General features: G+C 69.0%; 2 protein-coding genes and 2 non-coding genes across 4 annotated transcripts; 3 read left to right on the top strand and 1 right to left on the bottom strand.

Annotated features, from left to right (window-relative positions):
- The first annotated feature begins 220 nt into the window (after positions 1–220).
- On the top strand, positions 221–3,279 carry RPS11 (ribosomal protein S11). The gene is made up of 5 exons (XM_062020317.1): positions 221–325; positions 747–878; positions 1,450–1,525; positions 2,179–2,308; positions 3,118–3,279. The coding sequence occupies exons 1-5, from the start codon at positions 311–313 to the stop codon at positions 3,239–3,241; spliced, it is 477 nt and encodes a 158-aa protein (XP_061876301.1). The 5' UTR covers positions 221–310; the 3' UTR covers positions 3,242–3,279.
- LOC133624722 (small nucleolar RNA SNORD35) lies at positions 1,609–1,701 on the top strand. The gene has a single exon (XR_009818073.1). It is a non-coding gene; the product is annotated as a small nucleolar RNA SNORD35 (small nucleolar RNA).
- On the top strand, positions 2,393–2,483 carry LOC133624723 (small nucleolar RNA SNORD35). The gene has a single exon (XR_009818074.1). It is a non-coding gene; the product is annotated as a small nucleolar RNA SNORD35 (small nucleolar RNA).
- A 4,408-nt stretch (positions 3,280–7,687) lies between the features above and the next one.
- FHIP1B (FHF complex subunit HOOK interacting protein 1B) lies at positions 7,688–17,735 on the bottom strand. The gene is given in 14 exon segments (XM_061989969.1): positions 7,688–8,325; positions 9,454–9,616; positions 9,698–9,876; positions 9,952–10,489; positions 10,492–10,904; positions 12,131–12,300; positions 12,411–12,490; positions 13,029–13,196; positions 13,282–13,368; positions 13,448–13,606; positions 13,705–14,310; positions 14,998–15,256; positions 17,246–17,288; positions 17,659–17,735. Coding segments are annotated over 12 exon segments (3,021 nt in total). The 5' UTR covers positions 15,139–15,256; positions 17,246–17,288; positions 17,659–17,735; the 3' UTR covers positions 7,688–8,008.
- Positions 17,736–23,320: the final 5,585 nt, after the last annotated feature.

The raw sequence follows: 23,320 nt of genomic DNA, 5'->3' as shown, positions 1-23,320 counted from the left end.
CGTCTCTTCACCAGAAACCGTCGCAGAGAGAGGAGCCGAGACGAAAGGAGCCGAGCCGAGGCGAGCCGGGCTTGAGCCGACCCCGAGCCTGAGCCCGAGCCGAGCGGAGCCGAGTGAAACCGAAGCGAGCCGAGCCGAGCCCGAGCCCGAGCCCGAGCCCGAGCCGAGCGCAGCCGAAGCGAGCCCGAGCCCGAGCGGAGCCGAGCGCAGCCGGAAGGAGCCGAAAGGCGCCGATCGTCGCCGCCCGCCCCGCTGCGCTCACTTCCGGCCCCGCGCGCGTGCCGCGGCCCTTTTCCGCCGCGCGGCCGAAATGGCGGACACGCAGGTGGGAGCTGCGGGCCCGGCCCCCCGCCCCCGCTGCCCCCCGCTGCCCCCCGCCCCCGCTGCCCCCCGCCCCCGCTGCCCGCTGCCCCCCGCTGCCCCCCGCCGCCCCCCGCGCCCCCGGGGGACCCCCGAGGCACACACCAGCTCCCCCCCAGGCTGCGGAACCGCGGCGGGGGGCGGCCGCGAGCGGGCTGGGCCCCGGGGGGGCGGTGGAGAGGGAGGCGCTGTGTGGGCGGTAGCGAGCCGGGGGCCGCGGGGCGGGTGGCGGGGTCCTGGGGGTCGCGGGGCGGGTGGCGGGATCCCGGGGGTCGCGGGGTGTCCCGGGGGTCGCGGGGTGTCCCGGGGGTCGTGGGGTGTGTGGCCGTGTCCCGGGGTCCGGCACGGGGCTGGCACTGAGGATCTCTTCTCTCCCCCCTCCCCAGACCGAGCGGGCCTACCAGAAGCAGCCCACCATCTTCCAGAACAAGAAGCGGGTGCTGCTGGGGGAGGGCGGCAAGGAGAAGCTGCCCCGTTACTACAAAAACATCGGCCTGGGCTTCAAGACCCCCAAGGAGGTACCAGCAGGGCTGTGGGGGCTGGGGCTGCACAGCCCCACCGATGGGCACAGGCATGGGATGGGGTGGCTCTGGGCACGGGCAGGGAACCACAGAGGGGGTTGGGTTGGAAGGGACATTAAAGCTCATCCCATTCCAACCCCAGCCATGGGCAGGGACTCATCCCCCAGCCCAGGCTGCTCCCAGCCCCAGCCAACCTGCCCCTGGGCACTGCCAGGGCTGGGGCAGCCACAGCCTCTCTGGGCAGCCTGTGCCAGCGCCTCAGCACCCTCATTGTAAAGAGTTATATCTGTTCTAAATCCACTTCCTTTAGTTACCTCCTACTTTTGGTGATTTTTGACTCCTGGTCAGTAGTTGAACAGGAGCAGCACCGTGGGCAAGAAACCAATGGCAGCCTGGGGGCATGAAGAGAGTGTGGGCAGCAGGTCAGGGAGGTTGTGCTGCCCCTGTGCTCTGCCCCAGCTGCAGCTGTGCCCAGCTCTGTGCTGCCCCTGTGCTCTGCCCCAGCTGAGGGGGCTGTGGGGCTGCCCCAGCTGTGTCCCTGCCCGTGCTGACCCTCGTGTCTCCGCAGGCCATTGAGGGCACCTACATCGACAAGAAATGTCCCTTCACCGGTAACGTGTCCATCCGTGGCCGGATCCTCTCGGGTGAGTCTGGGGGGGCTGTGGAGGGGCCGCCCCTCACACCCAGCCCACGAGCCCTGAGCTGCCTGGAGCAGTGGTCCTGCAGCTGCAGATGATGCCTTTCTCTCACGATGGTCTTCCAAGCCCCGTGGTGAAGGGGCTGTGAGGACAACGCCACACGGCTTTGCTGATGCCCAGCCAAAGGACCAGCTGCTGGCTCTTGTCCCTGCACACATGCCCCTGGGCTGTGCAGGTGTGGACAGAGGAGGGGAACGTGTCCCAGTGAGCTCAGAGGGCCTTGGAGAGGGCGGGAGACATCGTTTGGCTCGTGAGGGAGGTGGTGGGAGTCCCCAGGGAAACGGGGGTAGTGGTTGGTAGGGTTGAATTCCGTGGGCTTAAAGGTGTCTTCCAGCTGAAAGGATTCTGGGACACAGAGCTGAGGTGCTGAGGGCCAGGGGTTGGTGCTGGGCTGGGCAGGGTGGGGACAGGGTTGAGCTTCAGGGGCTCCTCCAGCCCAGCAGGTTCTGTGACGCCATGACACGAGCTGGGGGATGCAGCAGGGTGGGAGGAGAGCCCTGGGCCCTGCTACCCACATGCCTCCCCCTCCCTGGGTGCCCCCAGGCCGTGCCCCAGGCGCAGGGGAGCGGCCTGGCTGAGGGCTGCCTCCTGTCCCCCAGGGGTGGTGACCAAGATGAAGATGCAGCGCACCATCGTGATCCGCAGGGACTACCTGCACTACATCCGCAAGTACAACCGCTTCGAGAAGCGCCACAAGAACATGTCTGTGCACCTCTCCCCCTGCTTCAGGTGCCTGGGGAGGGGGCTGGGGGCTGCTCAGGGGCACACGGGGGGCCCAGGCCGAGCCCTGGGGCGCGGAGCAGGACCCACCCCCGGCTGTGATGTCTCAACTCACGATGGTCTGCAGAGTCCCCGCTGGCACGGGGCTGCTGAGGGTGCCACTGGCAGCTGCTGAGCCGGGAGCAGGGTCCTGCTCAGCCCACACAGGCCATGGGGTCAGGCTCACAGGCACTGTGGGCTCGGTGCTCTGTGTTTGCCTGGTGTCTGGGTTGTGGGGTGGCCAGAAAAGCCTGTGTGAGCGTGGTAGTGCAGCCTTGAGCCTTGGAAGCACAGAGTCCTTTGGGTTGGAGAAGCTGCTGGATCCCAGCCCTCCCCTCACCCTGCCCCAGCCACCACTGAGCCCTGGCCCTCAGCACCCCACGGCTTTGGGATCCCTGCAGGGCTGGGCACTCCCCCAGCTCCCTGGGCAGCCTGGCACAGGGGCTGACACCCCTCTCAGGGAAACAGTTCTGCCTCAGCTCCAGCCTCAACCTCCCCTGGGGCAGCTCCAGCCCCTTTCCTCTTGGCCTGGGGAGCAGAAACCAACCCCCCATCTCCCTGAAGCCTCCTGTGAGGGAGTGTCAGAGAGTGCTGCTGTGTCCCCTCAGGCTCCTCTTCTCCAGGCTCAACACCCCCATTCCCTCAGCCCCTTATGCTCCAGCCCCTTCCCCAGCTCTGTGCCCGGCTCTGGCCACGCTGCAGCCCCTCAGTGTCCCTGTGGCAGTGAGTGAGGGGCCCAGCACTGACACAGCCAGTGAATCCTTGCCCTGTCCCTGCAGGGATGTGCAGATCGGGGACATTGTCACGGTGGGCGAGTGCCGGCCCCTCAGCAAGACCGTTCGCTTCAACGTCCTCAAGGTCACCAAGGCAGCCGGCACCAAGAAGCAGTTCCAGAAGTTCTGAGGGAGGTGTGTGGGGCAAATAAAGCGTTTGTAAGGACACAGCCCGTGTGTGACCTGCAGCCAGCGGCGTGGGGACGCAGCCTGAGCCCTGGGGATGGAGCGGGGGGGCTGCTGTGGGAGGGTGGGTGGGTGAGCCTGGGCTGCAGGAAAGGACACAACTGAGCCCCAGGGGACAGGGTCTGCCAGCCCTCAGGCACAGGGGAGGCTTTGGGTCAGGAGATTGGGGCAGCACTTGTTTCTGTTGCCCAGTGCCAGGACAAGGGGTGATGGGATGAGGCAGGAACAAAAACAGTTCCACTTAAACACAAGGACAAACTCTTTCCCTGTGAGGGGAGGGAGCCCTGGCCCAGGCTGCCCAGGGACGGTGTGGAGGCTCCTTCCTTGGAGCTCTTCAAGACCCCCCTGGACACGTTCCTGTGTGACCTGATCTAGGTGGGAGCTGCTCCTGCAGGGGGTTGGGCTGGATGAGCTCTAAAGGTCCCTTCCAGCCCCCACCATGCCGTGACTCTGTGATTGGAGGCTCATGGAATCATTTTGGTGGGAACCTTCAAGCTCATCAAGTCCCAACTACTGAGATAACAATCCTGCACCTCCTGCTCTGCAGCACCAGCGTGGCTGTGCCAGGCAGCCTGGCTGCAGTGCCCATCTGGTGCCTCTGTCTCCTTCCCCCATGGGTGAGATGCTCCCTCTGGTTCAGTTCCATGGGAGTTGTGTTTCTGGCAGCTGCCTCTCGGCTATGGCACATCAGAGTGTCCTGGGGCAGGGCACCCCGGGCTCCCCCTGCTCTGCACTCACCAGCCATGAGCTGCCAGTCTCTGGCACAAGCTTCTCCTTACCCCCAACTGCATTTCAGTGTGATGGAACTTCATCCTGTTCCCACCACGTGGGTCTCCAAGGACACAGAGTCCCTGCCACTTAGGAATCCTCCTCAGCAAGTTTCACAGATCCACAGAAGCATCTGGGCTGGAGAAGCCCCTGAAGCTGCTGGAGCCCAGCCCTGAGCTCACCCTGCCACAGCCACCACCGAGCCAGAGCCCTCAGCACCTCAGCCCCACGGCTTTGGGATCCCTCCAGGGCTGGGCACTCCCCCAGCTCCCTGGGCAGCCTGGCACAGGGGCTCACACCCCTCTCAGGGACACAGTTCTGCCTCAGTGCCAATCCAAAGATGCTTCTCACTGAGGGGTGACACTGGGGATGCTCCATCTCCCTCATTGTCTCCTCTCACTCCCAGGGGCATCCCCAGCAACTGAGGGGTGTTACTCGTGGCAGGACCCTGATGGGAGTGTTGATGCAGAGCAGCCAGGCCACAGATCTCACCTGGGACCCTCCTGGATGGGTGCTGGCAGCCCATTGTCTGTCCTGCTGTGGGTCAGGGCACGGAGCTGCAGCACAGCTCAACACCACAGCAAACAGCCACAGGTCCCTCCCCAGCTCAGCACCACAGCAAACAGACACAAGTCCCTCCCCAGCTCAGCACCACAGCAAACAGACACAGGTCCCTCCCCAGCTCAGCACCACCACAGCCAATAGCCACGGGGTCCCTCCCTGGTGCTTTGCACCCACCCCATGGCCGTGTGCCTGGGACCACCGGGACCCTTCCCCTGCTGAGGGGCAGGGAATGGTGGGACACTGCCCTGGCTCCAAGCTGGATGGTCCCACTCACGTGGCACCACTGGTGTGTGTGGTTGGGCAGCTTCAGCTCATGCTGAACCACCTGGCATCTTCCAGCACTGTGGAGCATCATCTGGCAGCTTCCAGCACCATCCAGCACCATCCCCATTCCTTCAAAGCCACCACCAGCACCCACCCACTGTCTGGCAGCCCCTTGTCCTAACCAAGGCTGTGGCTCTTGTCCCAGACAAGCCTCATCCTTCCTTTCTCCAACCCATTTGGACCGTGACCTCGCTTCCCTCTGACCCTGGCTCCCTGCATCCCCTCCCACCATTGCCCCGGGTGCCCCCTCCCCACCACAGCCCTCCCCACAGCACGCACCACTGCAGCTCCCCTCCCCTGCCCCAGCCGTGGCTGCTCCCTGCCTGCAGCTCCCTGCCTGCAGCTCCCCTGCCCCAGCCGTGGCTGCTCCCTGCCTGCAGCTCCCTGCCTGCAGCTCCCCTGCCCTGCCCCAGCCGTGGCTGCTCCCTGCCTGCATTGATCCAAACTGTTAACATTTTCACTGCATTTCCCACCCCGTCCCCCGGTGCCGTGTGGGGCTCCGGGTGTGGAGGTTTCCCTGCTCTCCTTCCCGTTGCTGGGCTGTAGATCAAACCAGCTCTACCAGAAGCCCCTGGGTTGTGCAGTGCTGAGCTCCAGCAGCCAGGACACAGCCCATCACTCCAGGACATGACACAGCTCCCCCAGTTCTCCTGTCCCCAGGGAGCAGCCCAGGACCCCCTCCCCACCCTGGAGCCCCCCACTCGCTGCTCCAGCGCCTGGCAGGGTCGGACCAGCCCCTCCTCACAGGGCAGAGGGGAGGAAGCCTCTGAGCAGCCTGTTCCTGCCCCCACACCATTTGGCACCGTTCCATCCCCTCCTTTTGCTGCCCTGGAGCACAGTTCCAGGCTGGGGTGCTGGAGCTCTGGGCTCAGGGTTCTGCAGCCCTTCTGCTGGGTGCGTGAAGAGAAGCCTCAGACAAAGCTCAAACAGAGCTCAGAGCCCAAAGCCTTTCCTTGCTGGTCTCTCAGTTTTCACGCTGTTTAGCGTGGAGGAAAAGCCTCTATTGACAAAACCAAACGCCTGAGGGTGCTGCTGGGAGCCTGGAGGGTGCTGAGGCCACGCTGGGCTCAGGATGTGACTCAACCCCGGCTGCCGTTTGTGGAGGAAGAGATAAAACCAAGCAGAGGAAAGGGCGACGTGCCGAGGAGCTGAAGTGGGGGCTCCGGTGTCAGCAGGATGGGATGGGATGGGATGGGATGGGGTGGGGTGGGATGGGGTGGGAGGGAATGGGATGGAATGGGATGGGATGGGATGGGATGGGATGGGAGGGAATGGGATGGAATGGGATGGGATGGGATGGGGTGGGATGGGATGGGATGGGATGGGGTGGGATGGGATGGGATGGGATGGGAGGGAATGGGATGGGGTGGGATGGGATGGGATGGGGTGGGATGGGATGGGATGGGATGGGAGGGGATGGGATGGGATGGGGTGGGGTGGGATGGGGTGGGAGGGAATGGGATGGAATGGGATGGGATGGGATGGGATGGGAGGGAATGGGATGGGATGGGATGGGATGGGATGGGATGGGATGGGAGGGGGTGGGATGGGATGGGATGGGATGGGATGGGATGGGAGGGGATGGGATGGGGTGGGGTGGGATGGGGTGGGATGGGATGGAATAGGATAGGATGGGATGGGATGGGATGGGATGGGATGGGAGGGAATGGGATGGAATAGGATAGGATGGGATGGGATGGGATGGGGTGGGATGGGAGGGGATGGGATGGGATGGGGTGGGATGGGAGGGAATGGGATGGGATGGGATGGGATGGGGTGGGATGGGATGGGATGGGATGGGATGGGATGGGATGGGATGGGATAGGATGGGATGGGATGGGATGGGATGGGATGGAATGGGATAGGATGGGATGGGATGGAATGGGATGGGATGGGATGGGGTGGGATGGGGTGGGGTGGGATGGGATGGGATGGGATGGGATGGGATGGAATGGGATGGGATGGGATGGTGTGTGCCTGCACAGCACAAGCTCTGATGTGCCCCAGGAGCACCATGTCAGGGCAGGATCTGTCCCCCCAGCCCAACCCGCAGTCCAGGGCTGTGTCCTGCACCACAGGAGCACTGCCCACTGCCCTGCACACTGCTTCATTAGCGACAACTCATTAGGCAAAGCCCCCCCCAGCCCATCCAGCAGCAGGCAGAGAATCACAGCATCCTTCGGGCTCCACAAGCCCCTGAAGCTGCTTCAGCCCTGAGCTCACCCTGCCACAGCCACCACCGAACCACAGCCCTCAGCACCTCAGCCCCAGGGCTTTGGGATCCCTCCAGGGCTGGGCACTCCCCCAGCTCCCTGGGCAGCCTGGCACAGGGCTGACACCCCTCTCAGGGAAACAGTTCTGCCTCAGCTCCAGCCTCAGCCTCCCCTGGGACAGCTCCAGCCTCTTTCCTCTCATCCTGTCACTCGGGAGCAGAGACCAACCCTCAGCTCACTGCAGCCTCCTGTGTCTCCACCTCCCCATCCTGACAAGGTCCTTCACGCCCCCACCTCCCCAGCCCCCCGCAGCCTGTGCACAGTCCAGGTTCATGGACTCAGCCTGAGGGCTCAGAGCAGCGCCAGACCCCCATGCAGCCCCCAGCCCAGGGACCCTCCAGCCATCCCCTCCTGTCACAGCCTCGCTCCCAGCTGCCCGACCCAAGCCCCTGCATCAGCTCGGGGGGAGCCCCCAGCCCAGCCCCCAGCAGCAGCACCGATGCCCTCGCCCAGACCCTTTATTACCGAAGGGCTTTGACACAGCACAGACACACGCAGCCCCCCCATGCAGCCCCCAGCCTGCTGCCCCCCGCCCCGCACAGAGGGGCTGCACGAGTGCCCCCGAGCCCTGGGGGAGGGGGGGAGTGGGGGGGCCCGGGGGCAGAGCCAGCGCGCCCCACAGCGCTCTGCAGAGCCCCCTCCCCACGCTGGGGCTGCCCAGGGTCCTGCCCTGTGCCCCCCCCCCGGCCCCCCCCCCAAACATTCGTCCCCAATAAATTAAAAAGGTCCATGTCCTGGGGTGGTTAAAAAGGCTCCAGCGGGGCCGGGGCGGGGCCGGGGGGTCACTCCTCGGGGGGCTCGGTGAGGAACGGGGAGGTGACGGCGTGGGCCTGGGCGATGGCCGCCAGCTCCTTGAGGAACTCGCTGAAGATGACGGCGCAGTACACGGCGTTGCGGACGCGCAGCGCCTGGCCCTGGCGCTCGGCCGAGCCGCGCAGCAGCGCCGGGCCGTCCCGCGCCTGCAGCGCCTGCAGCTGCGCCGCCTGCACCTGAGCCGCCTGCAGCTGCGCCGCCTGCAGCTGCGCCGCCTGCCGCGCCCGCGTCGGGCTGTTGCTGTGCCGCAGCAGCAGCTCCCCGAGGGACGGCTTCCGGCTCTTGGCTGCGGGCACACGGCAGGAGTGGACCCCTGCCCAGCACTCCGCCCCCAGACCCCTGCTCACAGCCCCTGCCCAACAGCCCCTGCCCAATGCCCCTACCCAGTGCCCACAGCCCCTGCCCAAAGCCCTCAGACCCCTGCTCACAGCCCCTGCCCTCAGACCCCTGCTCACAGCCCCTGCCCCCAGACCCCTGCTCACAGCCCCTGACTAATGCCCCTACCCAATGCCCACAGCCCCTGCCCAAAGCCCTCAGACCCCTGCCCAACAGCCCCTGCCCAGCACTCCCTGCCTGATGCTCCCTGCTCAATGCCCCCAGACCCCTGACCAACAGCCCTTGCCCAATAGCTCCAGCTCAATGCCCCCAGACTCCTGTCCAGTAGCCCCTGCTCACAGCCTCTGCCCCCAGACTCCTGCCCAACAGCCCTTGACCAATGCCCCTACCCAATGCCCACAACCCCTGTCCAAAGCCCTCAGATCCTTGCCCAACAGCCCCTGCCCAGCACCCCCTGCCTGATGCTCCCTGCCCAATGTCCCCAGACCCCTTGACCAACAGCCCTTGCCCAATGGCTCCATCCAGCTCAATGCCCCCAGACTCCTGCCCAATGGCCCCAGACCCCTGTCCAGTGGCCCCTGCTCACAGCCCCTGCCCCATGGCCTCTGCTCAGCAACCCCTGCCCACAGCCCCTGCCCACTGCCCCCAGCCCAACAGCCCTGGGCCCGCTGACCCCTACCCTGTGAAGCCAGCAGCCCACTGTACAGTGCCCTGTGCAGCCCCCAGCCCTCCCCATCACCCACAACCCGCCTCCCCTGCCCTGTGCAGCCCCCAGCCCTCCCCATCACCCACAACCCGCCTCCCCTGCCCTGTGCAGCCCCCAGTCCTCCCCATCACCCACAACCCGCCTCCCCTGCCCTGTGCAGCCCCCAGCCCTCCCCATCACCCACAACCCGCCTCCCCTGCCCTGTGCATCCCCCAGCCCTCCCCATCACCCCTCTCCCCACTACCAATGCAGCCCCCAGCCAGCACAACCTGCAGTCCCCCACCCCTCTGACCAGCCCCCAGCCCCCCGCCACCCCCATCCCACTGCCCCGTGCAAGCCCCCAGCCCCTGCCGCAGCCCCCCGGGGCCTCACCCAGCGCCTCGGCGCGGCGCAGCGAGGGCCCCGAGCCGGGCGCCTCGGCCCAGTCCAGCTTCCCGCGGGCGATCAGGTACTTCTTGGCTTTGAAGAGCAGCGCCGGGAAATCCTCCTGGCTGGCGGCAAAGCTCTCGATCTTGTTCTTCACCGAGCCGAGGACCTGCGGGGCCGGGGGAGGCCGTGAGGGGCGGCCCCGGGAGGGGCTGGGGAACGGGGAGGGGGGTGGTCCCAGGGGCCAGACCTGCAGCAGGGACTTGACGCTGGGCTGGAAGACCATGTTGGTGTTGAGGAGGAAGGAGCGCAGCAGGGGCTGGGGGTAGCAGGCCAGCTGGGCCACCAGCCCCGTCAGCAGGAAGTTGACGTAGAGCGAGTTGTGCAGCATGTTCTCCAGCTTCCCGAACAGCACCGAGACGAAGGGGCCTGCGGGAGGCGGCGCGTCACGGGGGGCGACGGCCGGCGGGACCCCCCCCGCCCCGTGCCGGCTCCCAGCCCCACCTGTGAAGGGCTGGCTGGGGGGCGGCCCCAGGGCCCGCGGGGGGCTGGCCACCAGCTGTGCCAGGGGGTCCGGCGGCCGCAGCGGCGCCCGGCCCGGCGCGTCCCCCTCGGGCAGCGCGGCGAAGCTGGCGAAGGCCTCCTCTTCCTCCCGGGACAGCGGCGGCTCGGGGGGCTCCGGGGGGGCGGCTCGGGGGGCTCCGGCGCCGTTCTTCATCTCGGCCTCGATCTCCCGCAGCTCCTCGGTGAAGGCCTCGATGGTGACGCCGGCGCCGTTGTGCTCGGCCGGGACGCGCGCCAGCAGCTCCTCGATCAGCGAGTCCACCGAGGGCAGCGGCTCCCAGCCCGCGGCGGCCACGGCTCCGTTCTGCGCCGGGGGCGGCCGCTGCTCCCGCTCCGGGGGGACCCCCGCGCCGTCGGCCTCGCCGTGGGGGCTGCGCCGCACCTTCTTCACCGCCACGTCCCCCTGGGGCCGGCCGGGCTGCGCCGGCCCGCGCGCCCCATTCAGCAGCCCCGCCGAGTCCTGCGCCTCGGGGGCCGGGGCCCCCCCGAGCCGGGCTCGGCCCCGGCGCTGCCCGGGAGCCCCCCGGGCGCCTCGGTCGCGCCCTCCTCCGGCAAGCCCCGCTTTTTAGTCCGCGGGGTGGGGGGTGCCGGGGGGCTGGCGCCGGGCTCCTCGCCGTCGTAGGGCGCTGACCAGACGCGGCAGGCCCACGCACAGCGGTCGATGCTGCGCCGAGCGTCCCGCAGGTACTCCAGGTAGTTCCTGTCCAGCTCCGACACGTCGTCGCAGCGCGCGGCACGGGGTCCAGGGCTGCCGCCCGGCGTGCCGGGGGAGCGCGGCGCCGGCCCCGCCGCCTCGGGCTGCCGCGAGAAGAAGGAGAGGCGCGACGGAGTGGAGGGTCTGGGGACCGTCACCACTGCCGAGGAGGAGCCGTCCAGGCCGGGGCTGCCGTGGCCTGCGGGTGACAGCGCAGCGAGGGCGTCAGTGTGGGGCTGGCGATGGGGGGGTCAGTCCCTGGACTGGGAGCAGCTCGCCCCACGACAAGCACGGAGCCTGGCACTGATCTGCGCCCCCAGGGTGAGTCTGTGAACCTGGACCGTGCACAGGCTTTGTGCTGCATGGGGCTGGGGAGGTGGGGGCTGGGGGAAGCTCATCCCACCCTGAGCATGGAGCCTGACACTGATCTGCGTCCCCAGAGTATATGAACTTGGACCATGCACAGGCTTTGTGCTGCATGGGGCTGGGGAGGTGGGGGCTGGGGGGGGTCCCTAGGCTAGGGGCAGCTCATCTTACCTTGAGCATGGGGCTTGGCACTGATCTGTGCCCCCAGGGTGAGTCTGTGAACCTGGACCATGCACAGGCTTTGTGCTGCATGGGGCTGGGGAGGTTGGGGCTGGGGGAAGCTCGTCCCACCCTGAGCATGGAGCCTGGCACTGATCTGCGCCCCCAGGGTGAGTCTGTGAACCTGGACCATGCACAGGCTTCATGCTATGTGGGGCTGGGGAGGTTGGGGCTGGGGGGTCCCTGAGCTGGGGGCAGCTCGTCCCACCCTGAGCCCAGGGCCTGGCACTGATCTGCGCCCCCAGAGTGAGTATATGAACTTGGACCATGCACAGGCTTTGTGCTGCATGGGGCTGGGGAGGTGGGGGCTGGGGGGGGTCCCTAGGCTAGGGGCAGCTCATCTTACCTTGAGCCTGGGGCCTGGCACTGATCTGTGCCCCCAGGCTGAGTATATGAACCTGGACCATGCACAGGCTTCATGCTGCATGGGGCTGGGGGGGTCCTTGGGGTGGGGGCAGCTTGTCTCCCCCTGAGCCCAGGGCCTGGCACTGATCTGTGCCCCCAGGGTGAGTCTGTGAGCCTGGACCATGCACAGGCCTCATGCTGCATGGGGCTGGGGAGGTGGAGACATGAAGGACCATGTCAGGATGGGGAGACGGGAACATGCTCCACCCCCACCCCCTCTGGGCCTCTGCACTGGGCTGATGTGGAAGATGGGGTGATGCTCCTGGTGGGAGCAGCTTCGTGTGTCTGTGGGGGGTGTGTGACCATCCCCCAGCCCCAGGCTGGGGGTAAATGCAGCCGAGGGGGTGACAAACCCGTGAGGGTGGGCTGCAGGGGACGTCCTGGCTTAGAGTGAGGCAAACCCAAGTGAGCCCTGTCTGAGAGCCCCGGCGTTACCCTTGGCCCAGGCCGCGTGCTCCTCGTCCCGTGGCGCCGGCGCCAGGCTCTCAGGGCGGCAGCAACGCGGGATCAGCGACAGGAACTTGGCAGCCGTCTTGCCGTAGATGTCCAGGTCCCTGACCGCCCGCTTCTGGCTCAGCATGACGTGGCTGCAGGGCAGCAGGTACCTGGGGGCAGATGCAGGGCGTGGATGGGGGATCCCACCAGCCCCCAGCGCTGTCCATCCCATGCACAGGGCTGGGGGTGACCCTGGGGAGCTGCGGCCCCGAGGAGGTACCTGAGCACCAGCTGCAGCATCACATCCTCGCAGTTGAGGCTGAGCAGCGTCCGGAACAGGCTCAGGGACACCATGCAGAGCTGGGGACAGGGCAGAGGTATGAGGGCTGTGGTGTGGGGGGAGGCATGGGGCTGAGGGGGGCTTAGGGAGAGCTGCAGGTGTCCACGGGAGGCTGTGAGGGGTCTGCAGGGGGCCATGGGGGGCTGCAGGAGGCTGTGGAGAAGTTGTGGGGGGCTGTGGGGGCTCTGCAGGGGGTCATGAGGGGATGCAGGGGAGCTGCAGGGGTCCGTGGGAGGCTATAGGGGACCATGCAGGTCTGCAGGGGGGCTGCAGGGGTCTGTGGGGGGCTGCAGGGGGCCATGCAGGTCTGCAGGGGAGCGGCAGGGGTCTGTGGAGGAGCTGCAGGGGTCTGTGGGGGGCTGCAGGGGGCCGTGGTGGGGCTGTGGGAAAGCTGCAGGGGGCCATGGGAGGCTGTGGGGGAACTGCAGGGGTCCATGGGGGTCTGCAGGGAGCTGTGGGGAGCTCTGGGGGCTGCAGGGGGCCGTGGGGAAGCTGCAGGGCTCTGTGGGGAGCTCTGGGGGCTGCGGGGGGCCCACAGCACAGTGCAGCAGCTCTCACCCGGGAGTTGCTGTTGATGCGGCCCACGAGGGTGTCGAGGATGGTGCTGTTGTCGTGGCGGTGCAGCAGCACGAAGCGCAGGAAGGTTTTGAGCAGCGCCGTCTCGCTGACGCTGCGCAGGAACAGGTCCAGGTAGGCCGTGCTGGCGATCATCTCCTCGATGGAGGTCTGTGGGCAGCGGCAGCTCGGCGTGGGGCCGGGCCACAGGGGGTGCAGGTAGGAGATCAAGCCCACTGCCCCGTGGGACCCTCACCTTGTGCAGCGCCGGCCCCATGACGGGCACCAGGAACCCGTTGTGGACGTAATCCACCAGCTGCTTCTGCACCAGTGGGTGGGCGACCTGCAGAGGAGGAGCAGTGGGGTGAGGGGGCCAGGGCCGGCCCCACGCAGCACCAGCAGCCGCCACGGCCCGGCCTGACCTGGATGACGGCGTTGCAGAACTCCAGGGAGTTCATGAAGAGCACGAGGGAGGAGACGCCGATCCAGTCCTCGCGGCGCAGGAAGTGCCAGTCGTCCCCCCGCACCTCGATCTTGCGCGGCAGCGAGGAGTACAGGGCGCTCAGGCCCGTGGCCAGCACCTGGGGCGAGGAGAGAGGGGGCACAGCGGGGATCAGCCGCCCGCCCCCGGCGCCAGCAGGCTGAGCCCACGCGGCCGCGCGCCGCCGCCAGCCGTTACCGGGCAGAAGTAGGAGTTGTCGGTGATGGACTTGGCCACGGCGAGGTTGCTGGCGGACATGGCCATGATGAGCAGCAGCGCGTCCCTGGCCTGCTGCCCCAGCACGCCCTCGTGGTGGATGAAGGGGATGAGGAGGGAGAAGATGATGAGGTTGGCGGGACCCTGGTCGGCGTGGCTGTGGAAGAACAGCTCCAGGATGGAGGGTTCCTTGGCCACGGAGACGCAGAGCTGGTTGAGCAGCAGGACCAGGCTGTTCTCCAGCGCGGTGGAGGAGGGCTCGGCGCAGAGGCTGAGCAGCCGCAGCAGCGGCGTCAGCACGGGCTTGTGCCTCAGCAGGGGCTGCCGGGCCTGGCTGATGAGCATCTCGTACAGCTTCAGCTGCTCCACCTTACGCTCCTCGCTGAAGTCTCCCTGCAGGTGCCAGCACAGCAGCCGCTCCAGCAGGTTCTCGGCAGCCACGAACTCGAGGATGGGCCCCGGCGCCGCCGCCTCTCCCCGCGGCCGGTCCTCGGCCAGCAGGTTCAGCATCTGGTAGGTGTTGTTGCGCACGGCGCTCAGGTCGTCGGCAGCCGCCTTGCAGCCACGGCGCTCCAGGATGTGCAGCACCTGCGGGCAGGAGGGCACACGGACACGCTGGGCAGCAGCACCACGGGCACCGGGCTCAGCACCGCCACGGACACCGCCAGGGTCGGTGCAGCTCACACCGGGGCTGCTGCGAGGTGTGGGTTGAGCCTGTGGGTCTGTGGTTCCATGAGTGTCCCCCTGTGCTGGGCCCTGGGGAGGCTGCAGCTGCAGGGCTGTGTCAGTGCTGGGCCCCTCACTCACTGCCACAGGGACACTGAGGGGCTGCAGCGTGGCCAGAGCCGGGCACAGAGCTGGGGAAGGGGCTGGAGCACAAGGGGCTGGGGAGGGGCTGAGGGAATGGGGGTGTTGAGCCTGGAGAAGAGGAGCCTGAGGGGACACAGCAGCACTCTGACACTCCCTCACAGCAGCCTGTGCCTGGGGAGGTTGGTTTCTGCTCCTGAGCTACAAGTGACAAGAGGAAAGGGGCTGGAGCTGTCCCAGGGGAGGTTCAGGCTGGAGCTGAGGCAGAACTGTTTCCCTGAGAGGGGTGTCAGCCCCTGTGCCAGGCTGCCCAGGGAGCTGGGGCAGTGCCCAGCCCTGGAGGGATCCCAAAGCCCTGGGGCTGAGGTGCTGAGGGCCGTGGGTGAGCGGTGCCCATGGCAGGGTGAGGGCAGGGGGTGCTCAGGAGCAGGGTGGGGGGTCACCGCCGCCAGCCCCGCGCCCGCTCACCTGTGCCCAGTGGTTCTTGAAGACCATGAGGCAGGTCTCGGGGTCGGCGGTGACGGGGCTCTGCAGGCTGGCGCTGCGGGGGGCCCGTGGCTGCCCACCCGCCCGCGGGTTCAGCTTGCTCAGCCAGCTCATCCTGTCCATCGGCGGGGCCGGGGACGCTCACGGGCAGCGGCGCGGCGCCGCGACGGATCCGAGTGCCGCCTGGCAGCGGGTGCGCCGCGGGACCCCTGTCTCCATGCTGCTGCCACAGCTGGCTCGGCTGAGGGGACAGCCGCGGCTCAGCCCCGGGGCAGCCACACCAAAACCCCTCCCCTGTGGGCACCCCCAGCACGTCCCGCAGCGCCGGGAGCGGGGCGGGAGCGGTGCAGGAGGAAGGGCGCCGGCACGGCACAGCCCACGCGGCTCCGGCTGCCCTGGCTCTGCCCCCGCTCCCTACACACCCTGCACCGCACTTCGAACCCGGCAGACAGCCTGGCACATGGCACCCAGCTCAGGCAGCACCGGCACAGCCTCTGTGACCATGCTGGTGGGACCACGTGCCCCCCAACAACCCCACAACAACCCCATGGCACGGGGAGGACACACACAGCCTCTGTGCCCACACCAGTGGGACCACAGGCCCCCCAACAACCCCACCACGGCCCCACAGCACAGGGAGGAAATTCCCAGCCCATGAGGGTCCTCAGAGCCAAATCAGTGCCAGGGCCCAGGGGCGACGCCACGAGCGGCCCCAGCAGCCCAGGGACAGGGGATGGGCGGCAGCAGCCTTGGGAAGGAGGGGAAAGCCCATCCCGGCGGCGGTGGCAGCACCAGCAGCACACCCACGGATGGTGTGGCACGATGGGGATATTTATAGGGCCCTGCACCCCGCCACCGCCCGGGCTCGCTGCGGCACAGGGACGGGCACAGCGTGCCGTGCCATGCCGTGCCGTGCTGGCCTGGCTCAGGGGAAGCTGCCCTGGCAGCTCAGCCCCCAGCCTGGAGGCCCCCAGCCCCCCGGGAAGCCGGCAGTAGGGAGAGCCGGCGGCAGCCCCCACAGCCAGGAATAACCTCCCCAGCAGCACGTGGCGGGTGCCAGGCATGTTGGGGCAGGGCTGCAGGCACAAAGCCCACCCTCGTGCCAGCAGCCCCCACACCAGGCTGGGGCACGGCTTGGGGCCGGCAGCAGCCCCATGGCACAGCCACCAGCAGCACCAGGGCTGCCGTGGCAGCCGGGCCCTGGCAGAGGGGTTCCCACGGCGGCTGGGAAGCCAAAGCTGCCACCAAAGAAAACCGAGACCACAAGAGGCACAAAGAGGGAAGCTGGCGGGGCTGGGCAGGGACAGCCAGAAGCTGCCACGGGCAGGGCAGGGCCACGGCCCCTCCTCAGAGCAAACTGCAAGGGGAACGAAGCCCCTGGGCAGCAGCCCACCCCCCACCCCCTCCTGCGGCTCCAGCAGCCACCAGCACTATTTATACCCGGCACAGCCGGTGTCCCGTTGCAGCGAGGGCTGACGGCAGCTGCTAAAGTTAGAGCGTGGTGATGCCGGCGTGCCAGGCCAGGGCCTGGGCCACCACGGCTGAGCCAGAGCAGAGCAGGGACACACAGGCCATGGTGTGGTGTCAGCCAGCGGGGACGGCCACAGCCCTGCACGGGACCCCTGTGCCACGCAGGCAGTGCTGTGCAACACCAGCCACCACGGCACAGCCACCACAGGACCCCTGTGCCATGCTGCCAGTGCCATGCAACACCAGCCACCACAGCACAGCCCTGCACGGGACCCCTGTGCCACGCTGCCAGCACTGTGCAACACCAGCCACCATGGCACAGCCACCAAGGGACAGCCCCATGAGCCAGGGCTTTGCCAGCTCACTGCCGGCACCGGCCCAGCCTCAGCCCCCGGCCCCAGGCAGAGGAGACCCGGCCGGGGCACAGCGCGGTGCCGCCAAGCCCACCCGTGTGCCAGGAGCCTGTGGCAAAGGTCCCAGCTGTGGGACACGGGGAGGAAGCCGGAGACAGGGATGGCGAGGGCACAGACACCCGCCTCGACCCCAGGCCCGGACCCTGCCCCTGCCAAGGCCGGGCAACCGGACCAGTGCCGAGCCCGCGGCACCGGCCGGCAACGGGCAGAGCGGGAGCCCCAGCGCCGGCGGGAGCGGCCAGACGGGACCGCGAAGCCCTCTCCCGGGGCTGCCGACCCCCCGCGCCCGCTGGCCGCACCGCGGGCACCCCCGGGCCGGGAGCGGGACCCCCTGTTCCCGGCCTTACCTGGGGTGAAGGTCGCGGCGCTCCGGTCCCATCAGCGCAGCACCTGCGGGGGCAGAGGCGGCGTCGGACACGGGGCCCGGACCCCGCGGCCCGGCCCCGGCCCCGGCCCAGGCCCGGCCGCTGCCCGCCCCGCCGCACTCCGCCCGGCTCGGCCCGGCTCGGCCCTGCCCGGCCGCCCCCGGCTCGGGCTCGGCGGGGCCGGGCAGCCCCACACGGCCAAGGGCAGGCGGCGGCCGCGGCCCCGCCACAGCCGGCCGAAGGGCGCGCGCGGGCCCCGCACAGCCCCGTCGAGCCCGGACCGGCCCTGCCGAGCCCCGCCGCGTCCCGCCGCGCCGCGCCCCGTCCCGTCCCGTCCCGGCCCGGCCCGTCCCGTCCCGTCTCGTTCCCCCGGGCCCCGCCGGCCCCGCGCTCACCGGCCGCCCCCGCTGCGGGCCCCGCGCTGCCGCCGCCATCTTCCCGCCGCCGCCCGACGCACTGGCCGCGCAAGCCCCGCCCCCAGGCCCCGGCGCCGCCGATACCGAGCGCTGATTGGCTCCGGCCGCGAGGGGGCGGGGAAAGGGGCGGGGCCTGGAGCACCGCGGGGACGAGTGGGACGAGGGGCGCGCGGGAGCCGGACACCGCTGCACCGGGCATCCCTGCACCGGGCACAACCTGCACCGGGCATCGCTGCACCGGGCATCCCTGCACCGGGCACAACCTGCACCGGGCATCCCTGCACCGGGTATCCCTGCACCGGGCACAACCCGCACCGGGCACAACCTGCACCGGGCATCCCTGCACCGGGCATCCCTGCACCGGGCACAACCTGCACCGGGCATCGCTGCACCGGGCATCCCTGCACCGGGCACAACCTGCACCGGGCACAACCTGCACCGGGCATCCCTGCACCGGGCATCCCTGCACCGGGCACAACCTGCACCGGGCATCGCTGCACCGGGCATCGCTGCACCGGGCATCCCTGCACCGGGCATCGCTGCACCGGGCATCCCTGCACCGGGCACAACCTGCACCGGGCACAACCTGCACCGGGCATCCCTGCACCGGGCACAACCTGCACCGGGCACAACCTGCACCGGGCATCCCTGCACCGGGCATCCCTGCACCGGGCATCGCTGCACCGGGCATCCCTGCACCGGGCACAACCTGCACCGGGCATCCCTGCACCGGGCATCCCTGCACCGGGCACAACCTGCACCGGGCATCGCTGCACCGGGCATCCCTGCACCGGGCACAACCTGCACCGGGCATCGCTGCACCGGGCATCCCTGCACCGGGCACAACCTGCACCGGGCATCCCTGCACCGGGCATCCCTGCACCGGGCACAACCTGCACCGGGGATCCCTGCACCGGGCATCGCTGCACCGGGCATCGCTGCACCGGGCATCCCTGTACCGGGCACAACCTGCACCGGGCACAACCTGCACCGGGGATCCCTGCACCGGGCATCGCTGCACCGGGCATCCCTGCACCGGGCATCCCTGTACCGGGCATCCCTGTACCGGGCACAACCTGCACCGGGCACAACCTGCACCGGGCATCCCTGCACCGGGCATCGCTGCACCGGGCACAACCTGCACCGGGCATCCCTGCACCGGGCACAACCTGCACCGGGCATCCCTGCACCGGGCATCCCTGCACCGGGCACAACCTGCACCGGGCATCCCTGCACCGGGCACAACCTGCACCGGGGATCCCTGCACGGGGCATCCCTGCACCGGGCACAACCTGCACCGGGCATCCCTACACCGGGCACAACCTGCACCGGGCATCCCTACACCGGGCATCCCTGCACCGGGCACACCCTGCAACGGGCATCCCTGCACCGGGCATCCCTACACCGGGCATCCCTGCACCGGGCACACCCTGCACCGGGCACCCCTACACTGGGAACCCCTTGCATCGGGCATCCCTACACCGGGCATCCCTACACCGGGCACCCTCTGCACCGAGCACCGCTGTACCGGGCACCGCTGTACCGGGCATCGCTGCACCAGGCACTGCTGTACCGGGAACTACTGTACCGGGCACCCCTCGTACCCGGCACCCCTACACCGGGCATCGCTGCACCCGGCACCACTGTACTGGGCGCTCCCTGTACCGGGCACCTCTGTACTGGCCACCGCTGTACCGGGAGTTACTGTACCGGGCACCCCCTGCACCGGGCATCGCTGTACCGGGCACTCCTGTACTAGACAGCTCTGCACAGGGCACCACTGCTCGGAGCACCACACTGAGCCCTGCACTGGAGACCCCCTGCACCGGGCATCCCTGCACCAGGCACCCCTGCACCGGGTACTCGTGTACCGGACACACCTTGCACTGGGCACTCCCTGCACTGGATAACCCCGCACTGGGTACCCGTGTAATTCGGTACCGGTCACCCACTGCCCTGGACACTTCACCGGGTGCCGCACCGGGCACAGACAAGTCCGTGGTCACGGACAACCGGGCTGCAGGAGGCACCGCGCTCCGCGCTGCCGGCTGTCCCGTCCCTGCTCCCCGTTCCCACGGGCACAGTTACCCCCGCACAGCAACCAGCGCCCCGTTCTCAGCCCCACGTGTGCCCGGTGCGGCCCCGCACAGCACCCGCGCCCTGCCGTGACCTGCGGCTCCCGCCTCGCACGCCCGCGGCCAGCTCCTCGGGGATTTCCCAGCACCCGCCGGCACCGACCCCCTGCGCACCCGGCCCCGGAGCCCGCGCCCCGGCACCTCTGGCGCTGGTTGTTTCGGAGGGGTCACGCGTGTCCCGGGGACTCCTGCACCGCCCGCGGCACGGCCCCGCGCCAGCCCACGGCGGAGCCACCGCCCCGCACGCCCGGGGGACCGGGACCGGGGAGCCTCCCGGGACGCCGCGTTGCCAGGACGCGCCTGGTCTCGCTGAGGGACGCGCTCGGTGCCGTGCCCGGGCCGCAGCAAGCGCTGGGTGCGGGGGGCGGCAGGACCCTCACCGCGGTGCGGGATGCGCGGACTGGACTTCTCACGGACCCGCCGCTGGGTTCGTTCGCAGCCGCCCGCCAGCACCGGTCCCACCGCTGCAGCCGAGCCCGGCACCGGCACCGGACGCGCCGGGGGGTGAGCGGGGTCCGGGGCGCGAGGGCACGGAGGGGACCCCCCCTCCTCGGTCCCGCTGGAGCTGCAGGAGCGGGGGGAGCACCCCTGCCACGGCTCAGCCCAGGAGCCGCGGGCAACCGGGGCACGGTGTGGGGCTGGCAGGCACAGAGGGATGGGGCGGCCCTGAGGTCCCCACGTCCCCCCCACAGAGCCTTCACCCTCTGGGACTGGACCCTGGACCCGTCCGGCGACTGGTACTACTGGTGGATCAGCATCATGGCTGTGCCCATCCTGTACAACTGGATCATCCTCATCTGCAGGTGCTGAAGGGTACCGATGCCCAAGGGAAGGTGGGTGGGTGGGACCACGGTGGTCGGGATGGGGGCTCCTGGCACCTACCTGCACCATCCCAGCAGCAGTGACGCTGCCTGGGCTGTCAGGTCCTGCTTCCCTGACCTGCAGGAGCAGCACGTGGGGCTGTGGCTGGCCCTGGACCATCTCTGTGACACGCTGTACCTGCTGGACATCGCCGTGCACCTCCACACTGGTCAGTGCCTGTACCCCTGAGCCTCTTCCTGCCCATGCCTGCCCCCCACCTGCCCCTGTCTGCCCCCTTCCTGCCCCTTCTTGCTCCTCTCTGCCCCTCGCCTGCCCCTCATCTGCCCCCTTCCAACTCCTTCCTGCCCTCTGCCAGCCCCCCCACCTGCCCCCCCACCTGCCTCTGCCTGCCTGCAGTCTCACACTCACACACATGCTTGCACAGGTGTGTTTATGCACACGTGTGCCCTCACAGGTCCATGCAAACAACCATGCATCATGCACATGCGTGTGCATGCCCCTGCATACGTGCATCCACCCACCCACCCACACACACACACGTGTGCGTGCACACCCACACACACAGAGCAGACCCTCAGGTGCACACACACACAATCCCCCCTCATCACCCCATCAGCCAGACCAGCAGGGGAACCTGGGTGCAGGTGGGCACTCTGGGGTCCCAGCACCCACCACTGGGCCCCTCAGCACCAAGGGACTCCCAGCCATGTCCCAGGGGACACTCATCCTGGGTCCCTTCCAGGAGACCCAGCCCCAGGGACCCCTCTGTGCCCTGTTCCAGTCACACCCCTGGTCCCCTCCCATCAACCTCCTCCCAGCACAGGGAAAGCCTGGGCACCCCAAGCCCCTCACACCTCACGTCACCCCCCCAGCTCTGGGAGATGCCGCAGCCTGCCCTCTGCCAGGGAGCCCCTGCAGCACGGGGGTCCTGACCAATCACCTCCAGCCTTCCTGGAGGACGGCATCGTGGTGCGGGACCGCGGCCGCATCCGGCGGCGCTACCTGTGCTCCTGGCGCTTCCCCCGCGACGTGGCCGCGGTGCTGCCCACCGACCTGCTGTGCCTGCGCCTGGGGCCCGCGGCACGCGCCAACCGCTGCCTGCGCGCACCGCGGCTCTTCGAGGCCTTCGACCGCCGGGAGACGCGCACGGCCCACCCCAACGCCTTCCGCGTGGCCAAGCTCATGCTCTACGTCTTCACCACCATCCACTGCCACGCCTGCCTCTACTTCGCTCTCTCGGCCAAGCTGGGGCTGGGCACCGACGCCTGGGTCTGCCCCAACGCCAGCAGCCCTGGCTTCGGCTGCCCGCTGCGGCAGTACCTCCACAGCTTCTACTTCTCCACCCTCATCCTCACCACCGTGGGCGACACGCCGGAGCCCCGGCGGGAGGAGGAGTTCCTCTTCGTCACCGCCGGCTCCCTCCTGGCCGTGCTGGGCTTCGCCACCATCACTGGCAGCATCAGCTCCGTCATCTGCAACATGAACGCTGCCGACACCGCCTTCTACCCCGACCCCGAGCCGGTGCGGCGCTACCTGCGGGCGCAGGGCGCGGGCGGGGCGGCTGGAGCGGCGCGTGGCCCTCTGGCACCATCACCTGCGGGCACAGCGGAAGCTGCCGGCGGAGCGGGCGGTGCTGCGGTACCTGCCGCGGGGGCTGCGGGCAGAGCTGGCGGCCGACGTCCACCTGCCGGCCCTGCGCCGCGTCGGCCTGTTCCAGAGCTGCGAGCGCAGCGTGCTGCGGCAGCTGGTGCTGCGCCTGCGCCCGCAGGTCTTCGGCCCCGGAGAGTTCGTGTGCCGCAGGGGAGACGTGGGCCGCGAGATGTACTTTGTCCGCGAGGGAAGGCTGGCTGTGGTGGCCGAGGACGGTGTCACCCAGCTCGCTGTCCTGGGCGAGGGGCTCTACTTCGGGGAGATCAGCCTCATCAACATCAGAGGTGAGCCTCCAGTCCCTCTGCCACAGCCCCCCCGGCCCCCTCCCCCCTGCCTCACCGCAGCCCCCACCCCACCAGGGAACACCTCCGGGAACCGGCGCACGGCCAACATCATGAGCATCGGCTACTCGGACCTCTTCTGCCTCTCCAAGGATGACCTGGTGGAGGTGCTGGCCGAGTTCCCCAGCGCCCGGGCCACCATGGAGGCCAAGGGCCGCGAGCTCCTGCTGCGCATGGGCAAGCTGGACGTGCACGCCGAGGCGGCGGCTGCAGCGGCAGAGGAGGAGGCTGAGAGCCGGGTGCAGGCACTGGAGACAGCGCTGGAGGGGCTGCAGACGCGGGCAGCCAGGCTCCTGGCACAGCTGGAGTCCAGCGCCTTCAAGCTGGCACTGCGTGTGGAGCGCCTCGAGCGCCAGCTCCGGCGGGGAGTGCCTGCCCGGGCACAGGGGTCTGCACGGAGACCAGGTCCTGCCACACGGCAGTGGCCTGCGGGGGCACAGGGTCCTGACAGGGCACAGAGGTCTGTGGGGGCACAGGGTCCTGACAGGCCACAGGGTCCTAGGGAGAGAATGGGTCTCACTAAGGTGCAGGGTCCCACCAAGGCACAGCTTTCCCCCAGGGCACAGGGTCCCTCTGGGGTGCAGGGTACGCCCAGGGCACAGGGTCCCCGAGGAGTGCAGGGTCTCCCCAGGGCACAGGGTCCCTCTGGTGTGCAGGGTACGCCCAGGGCACAGGGTCTCCGAGGAGTGCAGG

Source organism: Colius striatus, chromosome 1 (genome assembly GCF_028858725.1).
Source record: "Colius striatus isolate bColStr4 chromosome 1, bColStr4.1.hap1, whole genome shotgun sequence".
In the NCBI taxonomy this organism is placed as follows: Eukaryota; Metazoa; Chordata; class Aves; order Coliiformes; family Coliidae; genus Colius; species Colius striatus.
Note: the sequence above shows the minus strand (reverse complement) of the source record. Positions and strands in the feature narration are given on the sequence as shown.

What these genes read in the sequence shown, in the direction of transcription:
- RPS11 (XM_062020317.1), top strand. An exon ending in GCTTCAAGACCCCCAAGGAG is followed by an intron (nt 879 to 1,449) that starts GTACCAGCAGGG and finishes GTGTCTCCGCAG; the next exon opens with GCCATTGAGGGCACCTACAT. An exon ending in CACCTCTCCCCCTGCTTCAG is followed by an intron (nt 2,309 to 3,117) that starts GTGCCTGGGGAG and finishes CTGTCCCTGCAG; the next exon opens with GGATGTGCAGATCGGGGACA.